The 17,857-nt window shown below is 42.7% G+C and overlaps 1 protein-coding gene and 1 pseudogene across 2 annotated transcripts; both read right to left on the reverse strand.

Moving 5' to 3' along the window:
• Positions 1-3,037: 3,037 nt before the first annotated feature.
• Positions 3,038-3,208, reverse strand: LOC121397844 (annotated as a pseudogene).
• Positions 3,209-6,547: 3,339 nt separating this feature from the next.
• znf883l.S (zinc finger protein 883-like S homeolog) lies at positions 6,548-15,816 on the reverse strand. Of its 2 annotated transcripts, none has more exons than XM_041574398.1 (5): positions 15,693-15,816; positions 13,389-13,464; positions 11,803-11,914; positions 11,006-11,341; positions 6,548-10,424 (listed from the first exon to the last, which is right to left on the reverse strand). In XM_041574398.1, the coding sequence occupies exons 3-5, from the start codon at positions 11,834-11,836 to the stop codon at positions 9,166-9,168; spliced, it is 1,629 nt and encodes a 542-aa protein (XP_041430332.1). In that variant the 5' UTR covers positions 11,837-11,914; positions 13,389-13,464; positions 15,693-15,816; the 3' UTR covers positions 6,548-9,165. The 2 variants fall into 2 exon arrangements, with proteins under 2 accessions (XP_041430332.1, XP_018088899.2); XM_018233410.2 differs by having other exon boundaries at positions 13,377-13,464.
• Between the last annotated feature and the right edge of the window lie 2,041 nt (positions 15,817-17,857).

Below are 17,857 nucleotides of genomic sequence, written 5' to 3' on the forward strand. Positions count from 1 at the left end.
AGTACTGCTGCACAAATATGGCCCTTATAGTGAATAAAGCAAGTATATAAAAGCTATCAGGCAGATACTTTTAACATTATGTTATGATAGATATTAAAAAAGTTAATTTTCTGGTGTCAGTATCACTTTAATGGAGCTGAACAAGAGGAAAATGAAAAAGACCCTTAAAATTAAGTTCCACTGACGAAAATGGTCTTTTTTTTAACCCCCTGGCCACCAAGGTTATTTTTTTTTAAACTTTTATGAAGGTCACCAAGGTTTGTTTCTTTTTCAAGGGGGGCCTGGCCTCCAATGACTTTTTATAATGGTGGGGGGTTAGTGTTTTAGCACTGATGTATGCAGTGTCCCCAGTCTGACCCTGGATGTATGTGTGGCCTTATTAAAACTGCCTAACTTTGCCAGTACAGGTAGTTAAAAAATGATCTAATGTGTGTTTCTGGCCAAAAAACCTCCTGTTCTTACTCTGTCAGGCAGTTTCAATTTATATCAAAAGGAAGCACAATGGGTGGTTTCAGGTGATTCTCTGCCAGCTAAAACTCACTGTCGAGAAACTCCCCTATGTCTTTTCCTCCTTGTATAGAAAAAAGGCCACAAATACTCTTGTAAGTAATGGTGCTATGACTTCCAAGAACATATCTGTACATTTTATATACATTAGATCGGCAGTGTGAATTGTAGTCCCAAATTCCTTACATAGAGTAATAGGCAATGGATTCTAACACCCCACAGCCTCCCTTAAAATAAGCAAGAAACCAGAAATATTGTCTGATCCCTACAGTAATCCTACAGGTGATAATTAGCTCAGAAATCTTCTGCAACACTTTGTCATGTGTCAGAACAGCACTAACTGACTGTGTTGCAGTGGGACCTGGATTTTACTATTGAGAGTTGTTCTTAGATCTACCAGGCAGCTGTTATCTTGTGTTAGGGAGCTGTTATCTGGTAACCTTCCCATTGTTCTTTTGTTTGGCTGCTGGGGGGGGGGGGTGATATCACTCCAACTTGCAGTACAGCAGTAAAGAGTAATTGAAGTTTATCAGAGCACAAGTCACATGACTAGGGGCAGCAGGGAAACTGACAATATGTCTAGCCCCATGTCAGAATTCAAAATCAAATATAAAAAAAAATCTGTTTGCTCTTTTGACAAATGGATTTCAGTGCAGAATTCTGTTGGCACAGCACTATTAACTGATGCGTTTTTGAAAAACATTTTTTCCCATGACAGTATCCCTTTAACAGTGCCTATATGCACAGCCACCTGATGGCCATAAAGCAGCATAACAGTAATAACAGTAGCTTGAAACATACAACACACCCTGTTGGCTCCACTGTATCACAGCAGTTCCATTACAGTGGCAGCAGTCTCACACACAGAGTCACCTGTTGGATGGTTGAAGAGCAGCATAAATGCAGTTCCATTCTGAACAACAGCACATAAAGGCAGACCCAAACAACTTCTCAGCTTTTATGGTTTAATCGAATCTCTTGCTCTGCTCTCCCCAATTGCCACTGGAGGGACTCTATAGAAAAGAAGCCAGACTACTCAACACCATGGGGCAAATTCACTAAGCACCGAACGCTAGCGTTACTTTGCTAGCGTTTGTCATTTTCGTTACTGCGCGAATTCACTAACGAACGCTGGCGTAGTTTCGCTAGTGTTACTTCGCACCCTTATGCCTGGCGAAGTTTTGCTAGCGACGTAACTACGCAAATTCACTAACGCGCGCAGTGTACTGAACGCTACCTTTTACGCTAGACTTCCTTCGCCACCTCAGACCTGGTGAAGCGCAATAGAGTAGATAGGGATTGTTTCAAAAAAAGTCAAAATTTTTTCTAAGTCCCAAAAAACGCTGGCGTGTTTTCTACATTATGGGTGATAGGCTGAAAAAGATCGAAACATTTTTTGGGGCTCCCCTCCTTCCCCCCTACATTTACTGACTCATGGCAATTTACCTAGACAGTGGGCACATGTGTAGGGCAAAATAAAAATTTTATTTGATGATTTGAAGGTTTTCTAGGCATTTGTAGTGCTGATACGTATTCCTCCATTGAAATTTGAATTTGGCGCCCTATTCAAATTAGCCTTCACTAGCGTAACTTCGCTTTACTTAGTGAATCAACGCTAGCGCAACTTTGCAACCTTACGCTACCCCTGTGCGCAACTTCGGATTTTAGTGAATTTGCGTAGCGCTGGCGAAACTACGCCTGGCGAAGTGTGGCGAAGTTGCGCCTGGTGAAACTACGATTGTTAGTGAATTTGCCCCCATCTCTTTCCAATATTTTTGGCTTCTATGATCTGATCTTAGGACAAGTAAGGGAAGGGTGCACCGGTCCCGGAGGTACTGCAATACCAGGTCGATGCGTGGAGCGGGAACTCCCCCTTAAAAAAATTGAAAAAAAATCAGTTTAATGATTGGTAAGTATGACTAGTACATAATACAATCAATAAGATATATAATATATGTAGCTTGATGTCACATAAGATCTAGGCCCATCAGCTATCACCTAAAGTGTCCATGCAGAAGCAGTCCCCCCACAGAGTCTCTTCTCCCACCATAAGGAGAGCAGTTCTTCCATACCTAGAACAGCACAGATACACAGGGAAGAAAACCTTCACGGTCTCTTCGACTTCTGTGGTCTCTTACAGGCATTACTCACTCTGTAATCCTTTAATCTTCTAAGACAGAAGCCTGGCTCCTCTTTCTCCCAGCAGCCTGTATTTGCATGGGTTGGCACCTAAAGGGCAGAGACACAATGAAGATTCGGGAAGATTTGACGGCAGGCGTTGCCTCACGAGGTAACTTCGGGCGACTTCGGAAAAGATCTGAGTGCCATCCAGCCGGCGATTTAGATTCTAGCCGGCAGGAAGGCAGTTCGGGGAGAATAGTTGTCCGAAGAAGAGGCGATTTGTAACCGGGAAACTAATCTCCCCGAATCTCCACAGGTGTCTCTGCCCTAAGGAGACAGACAGGTAAGATACAAAATAGAGGCGTCTCACCTGCAGCAAACAAGCCGACACTTGCTCCATTCTCCTGCATTGGTGCCACCTCCAGAGAAGGCCAGGCTTCTTCCAGTGTTGGAGTGGACAGAGCAAGCTCGACTTCCATCTTCCTGTTCCAAAAATCCATTTCATATATATTCCCCAGATAGGGGACGTATCAGATATTAAACTAAGAACAGATTTATTTTTTATTAAAACAAAAGTCAAATGTTTACAGAAAGGAAAAATCAAAAAATGTTTACATCTATTTCATAGAACAGCCAGTCAATGTATTAAAACATAATAGATTCTGTGTTATCACATCCCTCTTTTGGACACTTGTCTGTTAGACTTAAACCTCTTTTCCTCTGGAATACCCTTGTAGGTGATGCTTGTTGTAGTCCTAACCATACTATTTCTGTTTTCTTTGCATTTGAACTTTTTTAAACTCTTTCCATACTTTCCCTGTTTGAACGTGGTTCAGGCCTTCTATTAAGCCCATTTCCGCTCTGTCTTTAATCACACAAACGTTTCTATCTTTCCGTACCGTCTCTGATTCATCATTTATCTTGTACTTTTTTTTTTTTTTTTATGTGCAGATAGAATTGAGGGCAATGAAATCTTATTTACCTTCTATTATTCCACTGGTTTAGTCCCATTCTCCTGAATACATATCCCGCCAAGTATATCATAAGTGCTGCTGTTGGTACCTTTTGACACCAAGAAAAATATGCAATGCTCAGTGCTAATTCAATATCTGGGAAGTCCCACCCTTTCTTTTCACAGCTCTTTTTAACCACCTCCCTCTTCAATATTTCATATGCTGCCCCCTAAAAAATATAAACAGCATCCTCTGTATCTTGGCCAAGAAGAGCGGAAGATTACCAAAGAACCAGCCTGAATCTGTAAAGACTTAGGGGCATTTACCAAAGGTACCACCTAGTCTGGGGGGGAGCAGGTAGGGGGGGGGGTCTATGTAGGGTAGGGGTTTTTATTAGCAAGGGTTTGGTTCTCCTTTAAATAAGAAGTTATGTGCTACTCTATCATATGCCTTTTCAAAATCAATACTTGTAACAATCAACTCACTTCCCATTTTATATCTCTCATGAGAATTAAGTTCTGCTGGACTGTTCTCTCTGGCACAGCACACACCTGCCCTTCTCCTATCACTTTATCAATAACTAATTTGCTAAGATTTTTTGCTAACAACTTATAATCACTATTTAACAGTGTAATTGGGCTCTAATTCCCGATCTCCCTTCTTAAAGATCAATGTTATCAAACCCTCTTTCATTGAATCTGTCAATTCCCCATTCCCATAAATCCATATTATTGCCTGCAACAAATCTTCCTTCACCTCCTCTCACATAAAACTATAAAACTCTACTGGCAAACCATCACTCCCAGGTGTTTCCCCCCTTTGGCTACCAGCAAAACCTTCTCTACCTCCTGATCCCTATACATCTCCTTATAGAGGTCTTCATAAAATCTCTCTATCACCATGTTCTCCATCTTTTTGTTCAACACCTCTCTCATCTCTTACCACCAATAACTTCTCTTTCCCTTTATATGCCCTTTTTAAGAAATATCTTGTACATCCCCCCCACGTTCAATATTCTTAATACTTTTCTAGAAAATAATCTTTTCCCCTTTCCACTATTTCTTTATTTAGTTCCCTCTTTACTTCAGTTATGTCCTGCTCCACCTCCTTCCCTCTCGCCCACAAGCTATACAAATATTTCAGCCTACCTACTGTTATTTTATATCTCTCACTCCCCCTTATCGCCCTTTCCCTACCCTATTTTTTTGGGGAAAAAACTGATGTATTTGCTTTAACCCACTCCCACCAATCTATAATTCTCTCAAACCTTTCCTTTCTCTTCCTCCATTCTTTATAAGTTGCTAGTTTGCTACATACAGTATTCTTCTCTTATACTACTATCCTCTAACAGTGTAACATTGAACTTCCACACCCCCTTCCCATATTCTCTCTCTTCTACTACCTTTATTTTACCTCTCACTAATTTATGGTCTGAAAACACTGAATCAAACAATCTGTATTCTTCCCCTTTGAAGAATCTTGATCTTATTTTACCAGACTCTGCCTCCCATGTATACCTGTCCTTCTTATGCCCTACGCACTCAAAGATATCGACATAGTTAAAACCCTTATCATCTCTATTAGCACTTTACTAGATGCGTCCAACAATCCCCCCCTCCTCCTTCCCTGTCCTTCTTTTCTGTAAGGGCTAGTCCACACGGGGAGATAGCCAGGCGTTTGCAGTCGCCGCGACCGGCGCAGGCGACAGTTTTGTATGGGCGCCTATGTAAAAATGCCTGTGCTAACCACACGAGGCGATGCGCTTTTCAACAGTCGCCTGAAAAAGCCTGGCGAGGCATTTTCAGGCGACTGTTGAAAAGCGCATCGCCTCGTGTGGTTAGCACAGGCGTTTTTACATAGGCGCCCATACAAAACTGTCGCCTGCGCCGGTCGCGGCGCTTTGTCGCCGCGACCGCAAACGCCTGGCTATCTCCCCGTGTGGAATAGCCCTTAAAGTCCCCTGCAATTATTGTTGGCGCTTTCCCTGGCAAAAAAACTTTTAGCTTGTTAAAGATTTCTGTCCTACTTTTCACATCTGTTGGTGCATATATATTAAACAAGTGTAACTTTTTTCCTGCTATCTGCAAATTAACCATTAATAACCTACCCGGTTCGATAACCATAAAACTAATTACTTTAACCCTATCACTTTTTATCAATACTCCCACCCCTGTACTGTGATTTTCTTTATCCCCAGACCATATAGCCTTCCCTTTGTCCCACTCCCTCTCAGCTGGGCTATTCTTTCTACCACATTCTTGTAGGCAAAATATATCACCATTTGATGTTCCTATATGCTCCAGAATCGGTGCCCTCCTTGCGTTTGCCCTTATGCTTCTAACATTCAAGTAGCATATATGAACCACCATGGCTTAAAACAAAACAATGATAACAGTTCTATACCATCCTGTCATTACTTTATCGGCCCCCCCCCGGACCCTCCAACAATCTTTTGTTTACTCTCGGTTGACTTCAAAGTCCCTGCAACAACTGATGCTTCCGATGACCTTTCTCCTCCACTTTCTCCCTCTACAGGCTGAAATTCATTGACTGCTGATCTCAGATGTTCTAGAAAGATTCTGCTCCCCTTGCTCCTCATCACTGTCCTCCTGCAGCACTTAAGGTGGCCATACACTATAAGATCTGCTCGTTTGGCAAGGTCGCCAAATGAGTGGATCTTAACCAGATATGCCCACTGGGTGATATCGGATGAATCAGAACGTTCGGCCACAATAGTCAACAAAATACAAGATTTTTCAACCACATAAATAAATTATCTATTAGTGGATGTGACAAAAGCTTAACAAGGAGGGACTACACACCCTCTTTTGTAATTTTTTGTCAATTTGTGTATCTTTAGGAGAGCTTTTATTCTATTATTTTTTAAGCATAGCTGTTGAGGTTGCAACAAGGAACCAAATCTTTTTCTTTTCGTGCCCCTAATTTGCATATGCAAATTAGGATTCGGGTTCGGCCGAATTTTCCAAGATGGATTCGGCCGAATCCAAAATAGTGGATTCGGTGCATCCCTAATTTACATAAAGGAACTGGAGGGTATACAGGCACCGGAGGATCTGGGTGGCAGCTGGGCAGCCCTCGGGTGCCTATATATAAACATTTTTAAACAGAAAAAATAAATCTCCCCAGACCTTTCTCTCTAAATACGGAGGTGGAGCTGGGGAGGTGAGGAGTACCCGAGTCATTGGTGCAGATGAAGTGACGTCACATACAGTTGGCTGACTGAGGGGGGGGTGTCCTTAGGACCAGTGCCTAGGGTGGAAACGGACCAAAATACAGCACTGACATACACCTCTGTATTCAGCAATAAAACCACCTGCAATTAATCAGGTTATGAAAATTGTATTCTGTGAGCAATATAAATATTAGTGTTTTTGGCTTTATAAATGGAAATAATTCCAAGCTTACACACCTTTTGAAACAAAAGTAAAAAAAAAAAAAAGCTGCACAATGTCCTAATACAAATATTAGAATGGTTTTTATATGTTTGTGTATGGCCAGTGTATTAGGTAAAGTGCTGCTGTGAGTCACCAACATTCCATGTTATCTACATCTAAAGTGAGTGACACAATAATTTAAATGTGTGGTTAGCTTACCAAAAAATTTCCTCTGGAAATACTGAAATAAGAGTTTCACTATGCCACACAAGACACACACTCGCACTACTATGTATGAAATTGATTAAGGCTGACACCTCATCACTGTTTGCGGCAGTGCCAAAAACTGTACACACACATGGATCAAAATTTTGTGCACGTCAATGCAATGCTTCACAGAGGATCAGAACACATTTGTTTTTTCTGTGGGTTCAACACGGATATCCATCTCAAGGAGGAGAATCGCTAAAGGTGGCCATAGACAGAGATCCTCTCGTTTCGTTGATATCGGACTGATCCGATCGTGATCGGATCATAATTAAAGCAATACGGTTAGTCGGATCGCGGGACCGCATCAACGAACAGATGTGGTCAAAGATCCAACCTAATATTTACCTCTGCTCGATCTGCATCTGGCCGACTCTTGGGCAGACACAGATCATGGGAAGCCTGTCGGAGGGCACCACACATGGGCCAATAAGCTGGCGACTCGGTCTGTCGGCAGCTTTTAGCGGCACGTGTAAGACCAGCTTAAGGGTACATGTTGTGCACGGTGGAAAAAAATAAAAAACGGTGAAACCGGAGACGTTGACTGGTGCAGTAATGCAAATAAAGAGGATATAAGACTTATGTAGTAATATTCTATTAAAACAAGGTTTTACAGTCATCATACTCACAGATAACTGTGATACAGGAGTGTACCTGTTGTGTTATCTCAAATAACCTCTACAGAAACTTTGTCTATCAAGGGCGGCTATAGAGCAAAAGCAGAAAGATAAACCAGCAGGTTTCAAATCTGTGTTTTTAGCTTAGGGCAATGGCACTCAATGATTCTGGCCACTGTTTTAAAAGGGATTCATTCAGAAAGTGGTGTGAGTGGTGCAGATTACAATGTCTGCCTGGCCCAGAAAAATATTGTTGAATGCTGTCTTCAGCATATGTGATAAAAGCTACAAAGTTACCTACAGCAACCAAAGCAATGCAGGTAACATTTACTGGTACAATGTGTTGCCGTACCTGGGCAAACCTATCACAAATTAAAATATAGTAGCAGTAGTGATTTCTTATATGCACATCATATTACGTATCCATATGAAAGCTGCTTAGTGATGTCACATGAAAGTTTGCTTATGACAAAAAAATATATACTCCCTGTTATATTGGAAGTCACCTTCAATGACCGAAGTACTTAGTCTGCAGCCTCAAACCTTTACATGGTTATGGATCTTCTTGGTGGCTTCAACCATTCATATTGTTATACCTTATAAGTGACCTCATAATTGACAGAAAAATAAACATTACCCATTACAATGCATGAGTAGTACAAACAGATGCCGGACATATATAATTTAGCCTGTGCCCTGTATATTGTCATAGAATCTTATCCTCACAATTAGGGAAGCACCAAATCCACTACTGAACCGAATCCTAATTTGCATATGCAAATTAGGGGCACGAAAGGAAAAAGAGGAAACATTTCTTCTTTTGTGACGAAAAGTCACGTGATTTCCCTATTCAGATTCGGTTCAGCTAGGCGCAAGGATTCGGCCAAATTCAAATCCTGCTGAAAAAGGCTGGATCTTGACCAAAACCCAAACCGAATCCTGGATTTGATGCATCCCTACTCGTAATTCAATCCTAACTGCTGAAAACCAAAACACAAAAATAATAATGAAATTAACTTGGACTAAATTGGATTTTATGGCATGAATCCATTTTCTCAACTTCACCATTGTAAATTCCTACCTCGGAAGCAGTAAATGCAAATTTTAGATTCCCACCGGGGCAATTCAGCTATTCACTGTAACTGAAGGGAATTAAAGCATATGCACCAATGTCTCCCTGATTATGTTAATGCTTATTATATTCTTTCAACAGTAAAACTAGCAAGACTATCAAGTGTTTTGTGCAATGGATAATTCCAAAACTTCCTCTGTAGAGTTCTGGATGACAAAGATCATGTAAATAACTTAACTGGCTGTCCTCATAGGTAAAATGGTTTCGCCCTTTGGGGGGCTCTGTGTCCTTTCTATAGAGTGAGATCTTTGGTGTTTAACAAGATGTGAGGTTTGTGAGAAGGTCCTTCCACACTCATTGCAAGAATATGGTCTTTCTCCCGTGTGAGTTCGCTGGTGCAAAACAAGATGTGAGCTGCGAAGGAAGGTTTTGCCGCACTCTAGGCACACATATGGCCGCTCCCCTGAGTGGGTTCTCTGGTGCAGAGTCAAATGAGAAGTGCGGCTGAAGCTTTTTCCGCATTCGTTGCATTCATAAGGTTTCTCGCCTGTGTGGATCTTCTTATGCAAAACTAGAGCTGAGCTTTGTGTAAAGCCCTTCCCACACTCTACACACAGGTAGGGCTTTTCTCCGGTGTGGGTTCTGTGATGGGCGGTGAGATTGGAGAGGCTGCTAAAACTTTTCCCACACTCAGTACATGCATAGGGCTTTTCTCCTGTGTGAGTCCTCTGATGCAGTACAAGGTGAGAATGCCGCGAGAAGCTTTTAGGGCACTCGTTGCACTCATAAGGTTTCTCTCCGGTGTGTATTTTCTGATGTATAATCAGCGTAGAGCTTTGTGTAAAGCTCTCCCCGCACTCAGGACACACATATGGCCGCTCCCCAGTGTGAGTTCTCTGGTGGGCTATAAGGTGGGAAGTGCAAGTGAAGCTCTTGTCACATTCTGTGCAGGGAAAAGGTTTCTCGCCTGTGTGCGATCTTTGGTGTATAACAAAATGGGACCTGTAGGCGTAGCTCTTACCACAGTCACCACAGACAAACAGCATTTTTCCATTGGGGCCTATCAGGTTGGTAATATACTGCGAGCCCCATGCTAAATTTTCTTCACATGAAGCGGAGATATACAACTTGGCTTTGCAGGCATGAACTACAAACTCTGCTTTATCAGTGAATTTGTCTCCACACACAGTACATACATAACCCCCATATTCTTCAGGGTTTGTCGGTTGAAATCTATGCTTCTGATTCTGCTCCAAACTGCCCCAGCCCAAGCTTCCCCCACCTTCATCCTGGTTGTGGGTATTCTCTGCATGTTTCACCATGTTCCACCTCACATAACCCGGTTGGTTAAAGTGATCTGATAGCATCCAGTTCTCTGGAGAGTCATGTTGCCGACATGAGTCCCATTCATATTCATCCTTTATTATGCACTCTCGCATTGTCCAGTCTGGGGACTGCCCAGGTATGTTAGAGTCTCCTCGCTTACAATTGGCTGGAAAAAGAGCAATGGTTTAAATAAACAGTCTATGCCTATCGATCTATACTGTAGGTCAATGGTACATGTATTTTTGATTATTGGGGCCCTTTGCAGAAAAGCTAAACATTAAAATGCCATAATGTAGTTGGCAACCACAGCCATTCTGCTTTTCATAATTCACCAGCTGTTTTTGGGATGGGCTCATTAAGTAAATCCAGATAAAAAATCAGTTAAGCTAATATGTGGCACGGCAACATGCAGCACGTGCCAAAGAGGTGTTATGGGTAGGGATAATTAGTTATGTACTGTAGTACTGTGCCATCCAGGTCTAGACTGAGACTCAAAATAGGCCCTGGCATTTCAGGTACCCCAGGGCCCAAACAGCCCCCACAGAGGCCCAAAAAGCCCGCACCAGCCAAATAAATAGTGACAGTCTATGGAAGCCCTTCTGGCATTTACTAGAAGCCACAGGTTGCCAGTCGTGGCCTGGTGCCATCCAATATGTGACACAGCAGTATGAATAAAGAGGGTTTTGATGGGTATCGTGTTTTAGGTACTGCTATAAGATATGTTAACATAATAAAATTGATAGTTACCAGTAGACAAGGAAGGCGGTGGTGTATTCGTTATCTTCTCCTGGGAATCCTCGATACACCGCTTTATACTACAGGTTTCCTGTAGATGGCTCCCAGCTGGTTCTACTTCCTGGGCTGCTTGTACATTTCCAACACTAGGCCTGATCTGATTCTTGCGTATGTAATCCCTGTCTTTGCCTTTTGCTCTCTCCACTAATGGACCCACCGCTGGCGATTCTATTTTGTGCCCATGGCTTCCAGGCAACTGCTTTTGCTCAGAGTCCTGAAGGTCACTCATACACGGGGCTTCCCTTTGCTCAGTCTTTAATACTGAATCTGGCTCGACCCCAGCAAAACCTGGGCAGGAGACAAAATAAGATGAAAATGAACAGTGAATATCCTGAATGTTTTGAAACTTTCATTATCTGTGGAGTCATCAGCCAAGTTTTTTTACTCACTTGTCAGCCGATTCTGACAAACATGATTAAACAAGACGGCATCTCTCCTTGTGTGGCCAGATTAAGGGAAGGTAGTTGTCTGGACTGAATAAGTAATGAACCCCTTTTGAAAGGTGAGTTACACTGTATGCTTGTTACTTGTTGTTTTTTAGTGCTGGCATTAAAATACAGCATTTTTTGGAATGTTTTTATATAGGATCTGTATCCAAGCCCCATGTCACAATAGTGTGTTAAACAACATGTTGAACAGCAGGGGCCGTGTTTTTCCTAGCAAACATTCCTATTTTCCATTCATATGAAGGCAATCAAGAAATGGTAACACTATGTCTCTGGAGCTCTGTACAACAGTAAAGAATGTACCTAGAGAGCCGAGTGGCTTGAAACTGTCCATCATAACATCTTTGTGTAGTTTCTCGGATCGTCCTCTGGAAAACCCGCCCCTCGTGGAGATGTCCTGGTGCTGAATTGGGTGCTGGAAGAAACAACAGGAACAGTCACCATAATGTAAGCCCCCCAAAGGAATTAGTCGGTCACAAGAAAATATATGTAATGGCTTTTGGTAGACAGTGATATTGAATTCTATTTTGGCTAAGATCAGGTGTAGTACCTTTTGGGAAACACTTGGTCCACTGGCTGGCAAGACCAAAGAGGAGTATCTGTTCTAATGATCCTATCTGAAGAACGGAGAAACCATTGGTCCTCTGGACTAGGCTGAGAAGCAGAAGCTTGGTGAAAGCTGGGCCGCTGTGCTCCCATGAGGGTGGCCCCTGACTTGCATTTTGAGTCGGGGGAGATGCACATGCACCCATGCTTAATCAAGCTTCACTTCCTTTACTCTTACCATTCGGTGGGCGGGAAGTCTTTTCTTTTTCTGGCTGCCAACCCGAGCCTTGCAAAAGGCAACCAATGGCCTTGCACCGCCCACTCCAGCACCTTTTTTGTGTCTGGTTTGAGCACCCTGGATGGGGTCACGGTCTTTTGGCTGGACTCGCAGGCCATGACTCGCCCTGGGGAAAGCTTCGGCAGAACCCAGGGTAGACGGGACTCCCCTAGCTTCGGCGAAGGGAGTCCAAACGTCCCCAAACCCTTCGGAGGGCGGGTGGTGGCCCTCCCTAGCTCGGCGAAGGGGACCCACCCGTTCGAGCTGTTCGCTGCGGTAGCTGGAACAGCTTGGGCAACGGAGCCCATGCCTTCGGGTAGGACTCGGAAGGATGATTCAATATCATTAGAAAAAAGGAGGTTCCGCCTAAATATTCGGAAGGTTTTTTTTTACAGTGAGAGCTGTGAATATGTGGCATTGTCTCCCTGAATCAGTGGTACAGGCTGATACATCAGATAGCTAAGGGGTTGGATGGCTTTTTAACAAGGGAGGGGATACAGGGTTATGGAAGATAGCTCCATAGCTAACTTGTAGCTTAGCACAAGTCAATCCAGGGACTAGTCCGATTGCCATCTTGGAGTGAGGAAGGATTTTTTTCCTTGGAGAGGCTTCAAATGGGGTTTTTTGCCTTCCTCTGGATCAACTAGCAGTTAGGCAGGTTGAAAAATACACACAACCATCAAGTTCAACCTTTTAACTCTATTTTAACCTGCCTAACTGCTTAACTTACTATGTTACTGTACCAGCTCTTGGGTCACACTGGGAAAGCAGAACTCAGAGGGGGGATGTCAATTCAAAACTGTATTTTGCATAAAAAAACAATTTGTAACCCAACCCAGCTTCCCAATACACAAAAAAATCGTCTTGTAAAATGAATGAGATACTCCTTCCAATAGCAATTACATTTACAAACAACTTTGAATCATATGAAAATGTGTAATTGAGATAAATTGGAAAGCTGTTTGAAAAATAAATTGGAAAGCTGTTACTCAATAGATTATTTAAAAATACAAAAAATCAGATATGTAGCAGATGTATTTATGCAGCAATTTACCTGCACAGTTACCTTGGTGATGCTTTCAGCCCTTTAGAGAGACAGGTGTGGCTTTACATTGATACTTCTCAAGAAGAATCCATGTTTGCTAAAAGTGAAGAAAACAGAGATATAATCACATCATATTATATACTTTTTTATACATTGGGGGTTCTTTTTCGGTTTTCCTTCTGTACCGTAAGTACTTTGTTACTCATTGTAACTTCGGAGCTTTGTGGCAGATCACAGGGGGACTCCATTGAGCTACATGACTGGCTATGGTCAGAAGCTTCTCAGTTGGTTGGAAAACATCAGGAGAGATTATGCCCAGCATACCATAGGCTATAATAGTGTTACTGGTCCTGGCGACTATTCCCTGACCCTTAGGCTCTGACCACACAGGCAGAATCTCTTCTTCGCGGTGACTAATCTGCCCGATCTGCCTACCCCTGGCTAAAATGAAAATTGCCTGGGGGCAGGCACTCGGAGAGCTTTGTTTTCCAAAGTCGCCCGTAATTGCCTCACGAGGAAACTTCAGAAAACGAAGCAATCCGAGTGCCTGCCCCCAGTCCACTTTCATTTTAGCCAGGGAGATTAGTCACCGATTATTCGACTAATCTCCCCGAATCTGCCCATGTGGCCAGACCCTTAAGTAGGACTTGCATTTTTACTACTGAGTACTATTCTCAACTGTACCAATGAGATGTTATCTTATATCAGGGAGCTGTTGTCTGGTTACCTTTCCATTGTTCTATTGTTAGACTGCAGGGGGTAGGGGGAGGAAGGTGGTGATATCACTTCAACTTGCAGTGCAGCAGGCCACACGAGGAGATTCGGGGAACTGCCTCAGTGTTTTTCCCCATAGGCTACAATGTAAAGTCGCCTGTGCTAATGCACACGCGGTGATGCATTTTTGATGCATTTTTTATAGTCGCCCCGAATCTCGTCGTGTGGACTAGCCCTTAAGAGTGACTGAAGTTTATCAGAACACAAGTCACATGACTGGGGACACCTGGCAAACAGAAAAATGTCTAGCCCCATGTCAGATTTAAAAATTAAAATATAACAAAATCTGTTTGTTCTTTTTAAAAACTGATTTCAGTGCAGATTTCTGCTGGACCAGCACTATTAACTGATGTGTTTTGAAAAAAAACCAAAACATGACAGAAACCCTGTAAGAGCGAAACCTCGTATAATTCAATCTCTTGGGACTAACTCATCATCATTTATTTATATAGCGCTGTCAAGATACGCAGTGCTTTACTAACTATAAACAAAGAACCACAAGATGACCATTATGTCCTTCTTATATCTCCCTACTAATGTGTACAAGTGATTACCGGATTTATGAGCATAAACATAACAGTGCAGCCAATCTAGTCATAGGGTTTAGTCAAAGACAAGTCCATCAAGTTCAACCTTTTAACTCTGTTTTAACCTGCTAGTTGATCCACTGGTACTTATTCACTTGTGCATGGGGTGGGGGTGTGGAGATTCATAATTAATTAAGAAAGCAGTGTGTTAACAATGCTATTCAAACTTCAAGCCTTTACTTTTAATGGGGGGGGTCTCCACTCATGTCTTGTGGTAGCAGCCGGCTGACTGACCAACCCGAAGGAGAACGGTTTTCTGCTACAACCCTGTTCCACAGCTTAGACACAGACAGCAGAAGTGGACGAACAAATACTACTTTCAAAATAAATGACACCACTGAATAATTGTAATTATTGCTTACAGGAAAGTTGAATGACATTTTCTTCCATTATGCAAAAGAAAAAGCTTCCCCCTTTAAGGGTAAGGGCACACCTGGCGAATCAGGGAGATTTAGTCACCTGGCGACTAATCGCCTCTTCTTTGGGGCGACTGATCTCCCCGAACGCCTTCTCTGTCTTGCGCCGGCTGTAATGAAAAGGCGCCTGCGGCATGGCACACGAGGAAACTTCGGGAAGCGCCGCGTGTGCCATACCGCAGGCGACTTTTCATTACAGCCGGCGCAAAACAGAGGGAAGGCGATCGGGGAGATTAATCGCCTCAAAGAAGAGTCGATTAGTCGCCAGGCAACTAAATCTCCCCGAATCGCCAGGTGTGCCCTAACCCTAAAGAGTTCTCAAGCTTCACTTGACCATATACACTACACAGATTTAATGGCAAATAAATCCAATATTTCAGCCCCAATCTTCAATCCTACATGCTCAGAAAGAAAGGACAAGTCGTGCAGAGGGTATCAGGTTACAAAGAGATAATGCAGAGTCTCCTAAACACATTAATCGCAGCAGACTGCACACAGACGCGCCCACCCCACAGCTACAGCCGCTGCTACTGCACCGAAGCACTTACCTCTCAACACCCAGCTCCTTGAACTGGAGACGCTGAGCCTCCACATCGCTAACTGGATTCGGCACATTGATTGGCCATCGAATTCCATGTGACGCGTATGCGTTGTCAAGGCACCCTGTGAGTTGTAGTCCTCCGGCCCATTAGTAACAGCGCACAGACTTTGCTTCGGAACTACATTCCCCACAAGACACCGCGAGCAAACGATCCATAAACAAAGGTTCGGCCCCATGATATACCCAGAGGAATATTTTCCAAAATTATTCTGTGGTGTCTGGAAGACCACGTGAGGTCTCATCATAATAGTCTTCATGGTGGGCCACTTTAGGAGGACCAATTCTGACTTTATGATATAAGAAAGAATCCAGAAGCAGTTTAAATTGAACAAAGCACAAAGCCACTGACATTAAATGAATGATATATGGGTGGAAAGGGTAGAACTAAAAACTGCCATTAAAGGGGTTGGTTACCTTTATAACTTTTAATGTGATGTAGAGAGTGATATTGTGAGACAATTTGCAATTGTTTTTCATTTTTTATCATTCAGCAGCTCTCCATTTTGCTATTTCCGCAATCTGGTTGCTAGGGTCCTAATTACCCTAGCAACCATGCATTGATTTGAATAAGAGACGGGAATATGAATAGGAGAGGCCTGAATAGAAAGACAAGTAATAAAAAATAGCAATAACAATACATGAGTATTTGCTTTTTAGATGGGGTCAGCGACGCCCATTTGAAAGCTGCAAAGAGTCAGAAGAAAAGGGCAAATAATCAATTTAAAAGTTGTGTAGAATTGGCTGTTCTATAACATACAATAAGTTTCCTTAAAGGGATGAGCACACACCTTTAAGGGTAAGAGCAAACCAATGCAGGCTAAGGTTCCTGCTGATAGCCTGATGCAGCACACTGCCTACACTTCTATGAATTGTATTCCCCTCTCCCTATTTATTTTTTTTAATACATTTTTGCACTTTTAAGGATGGGTGCAGTACCTCCGGGTTTGCGCTTGTCTAGGGGGGAGGTGTGGCCATTATGCTCCTTCTCCCCCTGAACCCTGCCCTGATTGGGCAAAAAGACTACGGACCTCTTCGGAGGTCATTGGTGTCCTTTTCCTTCAGGGATTGGAGAAAGGGGTCCCCCTAGCATTGCGGCAAAGGGGATCTGAAGATCTGTGCCTTTTCTTTCGGTGTCATCTCCCGACCTGCCACTAACCATTCAGATCAAATAAAGTAGTAAAAGAACAGATCAGAGACGATATTCTGCCCCTGACAACAATCGTACGAAAGATAGGTCTGACAAAAGCTGGTGACAGTCTCCCACTGATATCGTCAGATTGCCAATACATGCAGAGATATTATCGGTAGCCAACAGAAATTTTCTAACCTGTCCGATCGCCTGAACGACCGTTCGCCATGGCACGAAAAATGACGGGACTCTCCACACACGGCCTTGAAAACCGTACAAATTGAAAATTGCCACTATGGCCAGCTTTAGTCTTTTATAAGACTAAGTCCCATTGCACTTGTGTGTGCCATAGATGCAATGACATTGTTTTATAGCTTTTCAGACCGTGTGTGGATAGTCCAGACATTTTTCATACCAAGGCGATCGGTTGTTTAGTCGATCGACAGGTTAAAAGATTTGTGTTGGCTAACAATAATTTTTCTGCATGTATTGCCTATCTGACGAATCATAGAGCTGTCACTATTTGTCGGACATACTTCATATGTTGCTGTCACTGCAGTACATTTGCTCGTGTAGACACATTAAACTTTTACGATTTTTTAGATATAACGCTTCGCATTATCCTAACAATAAGGCCAGTACATTGTCTGATTTGTTCTTTTACTACTTTATTTAATCTGAACGGTCAGGAGATTGGAACGTCCGATCATTCGTCAGATACAAGGCTAAAATCTGCACGTCTATGGCCAGCTTTAGTTTGGTCAAGGTCAGGGCAGACCTGCCAAATAAATAAATGGACTGAAGTCATGACTACGGAAACCAAGTCGCAGGCAAAGGACAGAAACAAGAAATCTTAACACTCTTATTCTCTAGTTGGCACAGAAAACTGACACTTCATTTGAGCAAAGAACCCGATGAGAATATAACTCTTAAATACCTTATTAATTGTTTCTTTGAAGTACATTTTTAGCTTTGAGGATGAT

Source organism: Xenopus laevis, chromosome 8S (genome assembly GCF_017654675.1).
Source record: "Xenopus laevis strain J_2021 chromosome 8S, Xenopus_laevis_v10.1, whole genome shotgun sequence".
Taxonomy (NCBI): domain Eukaryota; kingdom Metazoa; phylum Chordata; class Amphibia; order Anura; family Pipidae; genus Xenopus; species Xenopus laevis.

Coding starts and splice junctions, on each gene's coding strand:
- znf883l.S (XM_041574398.1), bottom strand. CDS start 11,836: ATGATGGACAGTTTCAAGCCACTCGGCTCTCTAG. Junction 11,342..11,802: donor CAAGCCACTCGGCTCTCTAG/GTACATTCTTTA, acceptor TCTCCTGCCCAG/GTTTTGCTGGGGTCGAGCCA. Junction 10,425..11,005: donor ACCGCCTTCCTTGTCTACTG/GTAACTATCAAT, acceptor CTCTTTTTCCAG/CCAATTGTAAGCGAGGAGAC.